This window comes from Pseudomyrmex gracilis, unplaced genomic scaffold (assembly GCF_002006095.1).
Source record: "Pseudomyrmex gracilis isolate BER0280 unplaced genomic scaffold, ASM200609v1 scaffold_563, whole genome shotgun sequence".
Lineage (NCBI taxonomy): Eukaryota > Metazoa > Arthropoda > Insecta > Hymenoptera > Formicidae > Pseudomyrmex > Pseudomyrmex gracilis.
This window is the reverse complement of record NW_018021147.1, coordinates 27,660-36,635: the sequence shown is the minus strand read 5'-3', so window position 1 is coordinate 36,635 and position 8,976 is coordinate 27,660. Positions and strand designations below refer to the sequence as shown.

At 29.8% G+C, this 8,976-nt stretch overlaps 3 protein-coding genes and 1 non-coding gene across 6 annotated transcripts in view; 3 read left to right on the top strand and 1 right to left on the bottom strand.

Annotated features, from left to right (window-relative positions):
• The first annotated feature begins 490 nt into the window (after nucleotides 1-490).
• Nucleotides 491-3,686, top strand: LOC109861077 (protein rogdi). 3 transcript variants are annotated; one of them, XM_020440585.1, is made up of 6 exons: nucleotides 491-640; nucleotides 887-958; nucleotides 1,106-1,240; nucleotides 1,401-1,679; nucleotides 1,758-1,985; nucleotides 2,068-3,686. In XM_020440585.1, exons 1-6 carry the CDS (start codon nucleotides 605-607, stop codon nucleotides 2,134-2,136), a joined length of 819 nt encoding a protein of 272 aa, XP_020296174.1. In that variant the 5' UTR covers nucleotides 491-604; the 3' UTR covers nucleotides 2,137-3,686. The 3 variants fall into 3 exon arrangements, with proteins under 3 accessions (XP_020296174.1, XP_020296175.1, XP_020296177.1); XM_020440586.1 differs by having other exon boundaries at nucleotides 499-640; nucleotides 1,776-1,985; XM_020440588.1 differs by lacking the exon at nucleotides 491-640 and adding an exon at nucleotides 708-773.
• A 910-nt stretch (nucleotides 3,687-4,596) lies between these two features.
• Nucleotides 4,597-4,668, top strand: Trnap-cgg. Its single transcript has one exon. It is a non-coding gene; the product is annotated as a tRNA-Pro (tRNA).
• Nucleotides 4,669-5,902: 1,234 nt separating this feature from the next.
• LOC109861080 (protein cornichon homolog 4) lies at nucleotides 5,903-7,065 on the bottom strand. The gene is made up of 4 exons (XM_020440591.1): nucleotides 6,801-7,065; nucleotides 6,467-6,535; nucleotides 6,125-6,378; nucleotides 5,903-6,042 (listed from the first exon to the last, which is right to left on the bottom strand). Exons 1-4 carry the CDS (start codon nucleotides 6,879-6,881, stop codon nucleotides 5,976-5,978), a joined length of 471 nt encoding a protein of 156 aa, XP_020296180.1. The 5' UTR covers nucleotides 6,882-7,065; the 3' UTR covers nucleotides 5,903-5,975.
• A 184-nt stretch (nucleotides 7,066-7,249) lies between these two features.
• The window catches only part of LOC109861081 (melanotransferrin), a 6,844-nt gene continuing 5,117 nt past the window's right edge, over nucleotides 7,250-8,976 (top strand). Inside the window, exons 1-3 of the mRNA XM_020440592.1 lie at nucleotides 7,250-7,485; nucleotides 7,690-8,102; nucleotides 8,202-8,319. Of these exons, the coding sequence (XP_020296181.1) occupies nucleotides 7,407-7,485; nucleotides 7,690-8,102; nucleotides 8,202-8,319 (610 nt within the window). The 5' untranslated portion in view covers nucleotides 7,250-7,406. The remainder of the gene's footprint in view (nucleotides 7,486-7,689; nucleotides 8,103-8,201; nucleotides 8,320-8,976) is intronic.

The following is an 8,976-nucleotide window of genomic DNA, read 5'->3' as shown; positions in this document are numbered from 1 at the left end:
TAAGAAATTGACAAATCACAGACAAAGTACAGAAGAATAATCGATTGTGATTTGTCAATTTCTTACTGTTACGGCCTACAACTCTTCATTGTAGACGACTCTTTAAGAAATTGACTAATCACACATCAATTACAGAAGAATAATCGATTGTGAGTGGTCAATTTCTTACGACTTACAGCTTACGACTGTATTGTAGAACAGGCCTGTGATGCTTTTTATCGCGGACAGCTCGCACAATGGCAAGGCGCGTTCTATATATAGTTCAGTGAGATAAACTCTGAGGGCGACGTCCCATTGAGCAGAAATCTATAGCGGAACGGAATGTGCGGAACCAGCTCGACCAATCGTAACCACGGAATAAGCGAAGGAAAGAAAACGGAATGGCTATGATTGGTCGAGCTGGTTCCGCACATTCCGTTCCGCTATAGATTTCCGCTCAATGGGACGTCGGCCTGAACTAGTGTAACCAGTTCAGGTAAAAAGAACAGACCTATGATATACTTACATCATGGAAACCTTCGAATATCTTGAAATTTCTAGTATGTATGCTATAAATGCACATGCCCTATGACTTAAATAGCAGACGCCACTCGCCAGCTAAAAAATGGCGGATTGTGAAAAGGAGGAGGCGCACAATCTTGTAAGCTATTTACCTTTACTTAACGTTTATCTAATCATTAGACGATCTTATATTTGTGTCACGCTTGTCGTGAGATAAGAATGTTTATATAAACTAATCACGCGCATATTTCGTGATAAACGATGAATTTGAGGTTATCTCGTTTCAAATTTTTTTGAACATTGTCTTGTGTATAATAAAGAATATATAGATACTTCAAAGTAGCAACTTAATGCTTTATGTTTCTTTCTGTTTTTTCTTTTTTAGCAAATGGAGTTTGAGTGGGTGCTCCATGAAGAGGTGCACTCCTCGTTATCTCAACTTCGAAATATCCTAATGGTATGTATACATATCAACAAATCATATAATATTCGTATATATTTTCTATATTACACACACACACACATTAAAATGTTTTATTCACATTGCTTTTGTATATATTAATCATATGCTAACATGTGATTGTTACATATTCTTTATTTGAAGGAATGTGCTCAGCGTTTTCCATTAGCTCTCTTTGGTAACGATCAACATAACAAAACTGACAGATTTGTTTTTACTGCTCCTCACGATCAAGTCAAATGTGTTGCTGTATTAACAGGCGATAGTATCACAAATGCGGTAAAGAATTCAATTAAAATCACATTATTGAAATCAAGTGAAAAACTTTATTCTACAATTTTTGTATTTAGTTATCTGTAAAATCAACAGTTTTTTAATTAAATCTGCACATTATTATATTAATCATTTTGCAATATTAAAAAATGTCTACTTTATACAGGAAGTAAATTTTAAAGTACAACGACAACAGAATGTTCATATGAGAACAAGTATTCAGAGTGAACATCCATGGAAATTGCAACAAATTCAGGATGCTGCTAATCACTTGCAGCAGGGAATAGCACACATAGATAATGTGGATAGACACTATCTCTTCAAAACATCCGATGAAGTTATGCATGTGTTAGGTAACATTTTGGGTTGTCTTCAGAGGAGTAGGACCAGTTTAATCGTTCCTAGAAAGAAGACAATTGATGATCTCATAAAAAGTCGAAATATGGTACATACAATAAGAAAGATTTCTTTTTTATTTTTGCTCGCTATAATATTGCTGCAAAACTTCTCATGATTATTGTAGAATTTTTTACGTTTACAGAAATCTCTTAATCCAAACCTTCCAGAGAATTTGGCTATTAGTTTTTATATTCAGAGCTATAAACTGGTGCTGGCTATCTATCAGTTAGAAAACGCTCACGGCAGTGTCAAGTACGAAACACAACAGGCTGAATGTAGTGTCCCGTGGCTGAATGACGCCCTCGTGTTGCTTACTATCGCTTTGCAACTTTGTCAACGACTGAAAGATAAGGTCTGTTATTATTGCAAAAATTTCTGTCGAAATAATAAAATTGATGAAATAATAGGCTTTTCGAAAATATATCTTTGTCTAGATATGCGTCTTCTCTCAATATAAGGACTTCACAGTGGGTTCTCGTGTTCCTTCCGCAATAGGCTGGTAATAGAAATACTAAGAAAATTCATATAGATGTAACTTTATACACTAAACAAGATGCAAGGGATTGAACGATTGAACGATAATGTAACTTAAAACGAAAAACGTTTCTACAAGTTAAAAGTTCTTAAATAATTTTCTTTTATACAAATTTACAGTTTTATTCAATCCCTGAATGCAAGTGAAGAAATTTGGCCTCAACTGATAATACACATGTATGTGTATATATATATACACATATATACACACACACACACACACTTGTTCTGGCCTTTGTTTTTATTAATTGTTGTCTCTCTTTACTAACTCGTTACACTAGGATATTATTCTAGAGTTTCTAGACATTATATATGCGCCTAGTAGAACAATAAGTATATATAGTAAAGCATAATAATATATGTATGGTGTGTATATTATGTAATATTACACATTAGCTACATCTGATAAAAAGTTTGCATCGTAAGCCGCCAATCGATATTAAGTCATCATCATATCATAATGAATCAAGAATGAGAGACTTTAGAACTGTTTTTGCCAATTACTAGTGTGCCTATCATCGTGTTATATTGTGTTCCTCATCTTTCTTTTGGTGGTTTACATGATTGTGCAAATTTTCTAATTGACATACATATAAATGTGTCGTTTACAATTTCGTTAAATATTTATGTAAGTCTAGAAAATTTATACCATGATCCTCTCCTTACTGATTAGAATTTTGTCTTCAATTTTACTTTTATCTTTTTTGATTGTATCGATTATTCGTGATTTTTGCGTATATTCTTCGTGTACAATCATTTTTATCTTTTTTAATTTCACAATATTATTCGCATAATATCGCAAAAAATTGTTCAAAAACTATACCAAATATAAAATAATACTAAATGTAAAAACTTCTCAACGCAATAACTTCCTATCTTCTTGCTAACAAGAAAGCGTGCTACCTTTAAAAAAACAATTATATTGCGTGTAGATATATAGAAACGTAATTTATTTATCAAGTATTACTTAAAAATACTAAGACATTACGTGCCTCATAATTATGAATTTGGATAAAGTAACGTCACTAGTACACTTTTTGTAATCGATGTTTTTAATTATTAATATAAGACAGTTATTGAAGAAACTAACACTTAGAAATTATAAAAATTATACATATTTAATAAAATAAATAAAAAAATATTGCCAAAGAGAATGTTGTTCTAGATTTATTAACAGTGAGGAAAGGATTAATATTTGTAATTAAATTGTTGAAATATATAATAAGTAAAGTGATTCAGTAAGTCAGAGATACGTAGAAAAAATAAATAAATAAATTCCCGAAGTTTTCCTAATAGCTTAAAGTGATTTTAAGATTATCAAAGTTGTTGTTCCAAAAACACGGATACACAGCAGTTACAGTTACTCCGAAAAATTTAATGCACAGATTTCTGCATATTATTGCTTGAAAAAAGATGTATTTGTGACTGTAACATCTGTATTCAATAGTTCAACTATTATTTTTGTAAAAATAATTTTCTCTTACATTAAAAGAATATATATATATTACAAAAATACACAGAGACATAATATATATATTACAAGATTTAATATATATATTACATATAATTATGTAATATATTATGATAATTTGTAATTTTGTAATATATTTTTTAATATATATATTACAAGAATAAATATATATTAAAAAATATATTACAAAAACTTGTTTATTATTAATTTTCCATGTAGTACATATGTCCATATGTCTTATTCTATTCTAACGCGATTATATAATTATTTTATCAATGTATTGTAAAAATATTTATTTAAATTTATATGTGAAAAAATTGTAATGTATTTTAATGAGAAAAATAAATTTGTTAAGTATGCACAAAAAAGAATTGGTTTAAATTGTAATATTGTACTTTTAATTGTGTATTTGTAAATATATGTTGAGATTTGATAGAATGTGTGTATTACATATATTATAATTATACACAAACTCAAAAATTGTTGACTTTTAAAATCATGGTTATTTAAGCCTTTTTTTATCTCTATGAATACAGTCAAACCTTCCAAAACGTATACAAATCCACTCTCAAAACGTATATTTTTCTCACCACTAAGTATGATTACAATCGAAACTGCGCTAGCGCGAGATGAATTTATACTAAGTAAGTCTTTGCGCATGCGTGAGATAAAGAGTGAGGAAATAAGGGAAGTTTACGTTTTGGGAGGCTCGTCGGTCCCGACTATATACGTTTTAGGAGGTTCGACTTACTTATATTCACAAAATAAATTCAGAATCACCAAGTTTTAGAATACCATGATAAAAGTGAATAATTATAAAATATTACTAAACAATTTAATGAAAACATATAAATATAGCAGAACTCCAATTGTGTTCATAAATACACAAAAAAATTAAACAGTACATATAAATCGTACACTTTACTTAAGATTGATAAATAAACGTAAATCGTTACATGGCTCGTTGGTCTAGGGGTATGATTCTCGCTTCGGGTGCGAGAGGTCCCGGGTTCAAATCCCGGACGAGCCCTGATTCATATTTTTTTCGTTATGTTTCATTTTTTTAATACTATTTTTACATGTTGTTATTTTATTCTTTATTTTTTCTTAATTTTTGTTAAAATATATAATAAATTTTATATTTTGTCATATAAAACTGTTATATATTGAATTCTGTGAAGTGAAAGACTCGATGTCATCTTAAAATCTTAAAATCTTAAAATTATTTAGATATGACCATACAGAGTAATTATTTATAAATCCATTTATTGCTATTTTTAACAGAAATTTAAGGTAGATGCGATTATTTTCAGAGTAAAAGGAAGAGTTTTGAGAGTATACACATATGCGCGCGCGCGCGCGCATGCACGCCACGTTCTTTACTCTGATATTCAATACAACTTTAGATCCTTCAAAAGAGATAATTATCAAGAATTTGTTTTTTATTTGTAAAATAAAATGTAATAAAATATTACAGTTACGTTATATCTTAGAAAGCCAATTCTTGCTAAAACACAGATTTTACTTAGGTTTTACGACTAGATTCTTTACAATCATTTACATGAGTTACATGTATGACCAGCATGGCGATATCTATATGTATCCAGCTGTAAACATGTATAATATTTGTATTTTTATTTTGTTAGATTTATCATTTTAATGAAATAATAGACTTTTAAGGATTCGTATAAAAACAAACATCAAAATGTTATATAATGTAACGCATAGATCAGAGTGACAAATGTCTGAGATTTTGCATCAACATCCATGTTATAATAAATAGAAATTAAATGTGTCAAAAAATAATCGAATAATTTCAGAGTTTAAACAATACAAACACATGAGACAAAAGTAAGAAAGTATCATTAATGCTTTAATATTCACTATTTAAAATTATACAATATTTTCACTTATGGATACAATTTTATTTTTCTAGATATTTGCGAATTATAAATTATGTATATACATATAGGTTTATGAGTTGCTAAATAAAAAATGTTCTATGTAATATTTTGCAATTACAATGCACAAAAAATATTTTCAAGTAAAAATAACAGAGTTATATTAAATCTATTATTTATTAAAGCATTAATGAAAAAAGCATAATATTTATATATATTACATATTAAATAAATTAATATATTAATATTATATATTAGATATATCAAAGAAATTTTACATATATATATATGTGTATATATATATATATATACATATATATATATGTGTATATATATATATATACATATATATATATGTAAATTATTAGATTTATATATAAAAGAACATTTGAACACCAATATAGAAAGAGTATGATACACAACATCCTTCTTACATTCATAGCTCTACTATGGTCTCGTCATTTCTGTTAATGGGATCTCCCTTGAGCAATGCTACAATCATGCTGAAGAACACAGAAAATTAAATCTATCTTCATCATATTTTTGTATAAATAAATGTTACTTCTGTATTTACAAGATACCTACCAGTAAAGATAAATAAAAAAGAATATAAGGCAATATCCCAGGTGAATCATGCAATCACGCATATATTTCTTCAGCTGGCTACGATTGTGAATTTCTGTGGGATCATAAACTCCCATATTTCCACTGGGAACACTGAAGTATTCATAGAATAGCCAGACTGTCATAGGCATGTTTACAAGTGTTAACAAAAATTGTCCGTGTGTCAACAAAAGGAATATCAAGAGCGTATGCATTACTAACTTTGGTAACACTCCCTACAACAAAATCGTATAAATGTTCATATCACACGCATGTAATATACACAACTTAATATGTACACAACTTATTCTTTTATAATAGTACCGTATTTAGTTTAGAACAACATTCTTGCGCATTCAAATAATCGCATTCAAGATCTGACAAGGTTATAATCTACATTTGTCGGTCAAGGAAGATATTTGTCATTCAGTAATTCAGCAATAATAGACAATTAAAATGAATTAATGCATTTGAATTCTCTGTGAACAAAATATGAAAATAGCGCTACGCATGGTTGCCAACAGCAAAGTAATCTCTGCATGTTTCGAAGAAACTTCCTTTATACATACAATTTTGTGTGTGTGTGTTTGCTCGATAAATAGTATGAAATAAAAAATTAATAAAAATGATAAAATACAATAATGATAATAAAGGATACATAATACACTAGAAGAAATAATATAAAGCCGGTGTCTAGCAAGGCGATTCCAAATAAAAACGGATCTGAGATTAGGCCCATGATGCTTCCGCGGGAAAACGCGACCAACACGACGAATCACATGAGATTCACAGTCGCTACGTAGTACGACGAAATAACTCCCGTTATTTGAGGCGTGAATGCTTTCGCACGCTTGCCGGCTTTTTCGTCGAAAACAACACTCTGAGAAAAATATCACTATTTATGATGTATACTTTACGATATATCATCATTCGTGCCACCTTTGAGATTTGAATTCTCTGCATTACAAGCTATACTGCGTTCAATTTGAAAAAAGAATTTTACTGCGCGTTGGAAAAGAAAGACCTGTTCTACAATATAGTCGTAAGCTGTAAGTCGTAAGAAATTGACCAATCACAATCGATTATTCTTCTGTGATTTATCTGTGATTGTTCAATTTTTTACGACCTACAGCTTACGATTGTATTGTAGAACAGGCCTTAACGAATGGATTACGTCACGAGCATTGTTGGGTGTAGTTCACTTCATTGCGGTTAGAGTAGTTGTGTCAAAAAAGGGTGTTGTCTATGCTCGATTGTGGAAAAAATGTTTAAAAAAATAATGTGGCTCGAACATTATAGGATATTCGTGTTTCTATGTAGTTTGCTGTTGCATCAAAATCATGGTACTGCAAAGTTATTTGCCGAAACATCAAAACTTCATTTTAAAACCATCATAAAACCAAATTTAACTATGGCGTTCTTTGAATCTTTGCATGTTTTGTAATTTTATCAAACATTTTCTATGCACGATGTAAATTATTGTCGGGACTGTTCACAAGCTGTAAATAGTTCAAACAAGTGTTTCCAACTATTTTTTTTATTGACAGGCCTAGATCTCAACAACACATTCACATGGTGCACAGTTTCCGATGCCGAACAGAACAAATGCCAAGCTTTTTCCAGAGCGGTTGATCGCGAAAAAGTGTCTTTTGGTTTGAGCTATTTTTCAATATATTGTAAACAAGCTTTTAACAAGGAAGAGTGTATGGTGATGCTGGACCAGGAAAAGGCACAGATAACAACATTAGACCCTGGCGAAGTGTTTATAGCTGGGCGATACCACAGTCTTGTACCAATAATGCAAGAAATATATGATAATGGTTTAAATATTCAGTATGCTGTTGCAGTGGTTAAAAAAAGTACTCTGCCTGATGTACAAACTCTATATGATCTTAGAGGTAAGAAAGCTTGCTTTGCTGGTGTTGGAACATTGGCAGGATGGATCATTCCTATCAATACTGTAAGTAAAATTATATATTTTATCGTATGAAAGCAATTACAATTGACAAAATATTATTTTGCAACATGTTTTTTACAAAGTTTCTGTATTTTTCTTTAGCTTATGAGATATGGTGGACTGGAAATTATTGACTGCAATAATCATGTGAAATCAACAATCAAATTCTTTGGGCCTAGTTGTGCAGTAAATTCATTAATTGATAAATATAATCCTCTTGGTAAGTTAGAAAGAAGTAACATGTAAGGTATATTGTACTCTAAAAACTTACCTTTTCAAAAAAAGGTAAAAACAGGCGCCAAGTACACGCACAACACGTATTGTATAAATTAAATTATTTTTTTATTTATACTCCAAAAACTTTTTTCTCTATAAAACCTGTTTTACAACAATTATATACTACAAAACATTCTTTCTCTAAAAACTCGTTTTACAAAAAAAGTGATATCACAAAGTAGCACCAAGTAAATTTTGTACGTTTGTACTTTTGTACATTATTATCCTAATCTAAGTATACATAACTATTTTGTTAAGTTTTCGTTACGGAAAAAATTTTGAAAGAAAGAATTGTCTGGGCCTATTAAATTAGCAAAAGGATTTGTAGTAAAACTAACAAGTAGACCCAGCAAAACTTTACTTTCCGTGAAAAACAAAAAAAAAAGAAAAAATTTTGTCAAAATAAAAAATATTTAATGCAAAACAACTTGACGCAGCTGCACCAAAAATTTATCTACAGACAGACATATTTTACATGTGCACATGTAAGTATCAGACTGCCGTGCATATAAGAATTTCAGTTCATTATATTTGAGGTGCAGCCGCGCCAAGTTGTTTTGCATTAAATATTTTTTATTTTGACAAAATTTTTTTTTTTTTT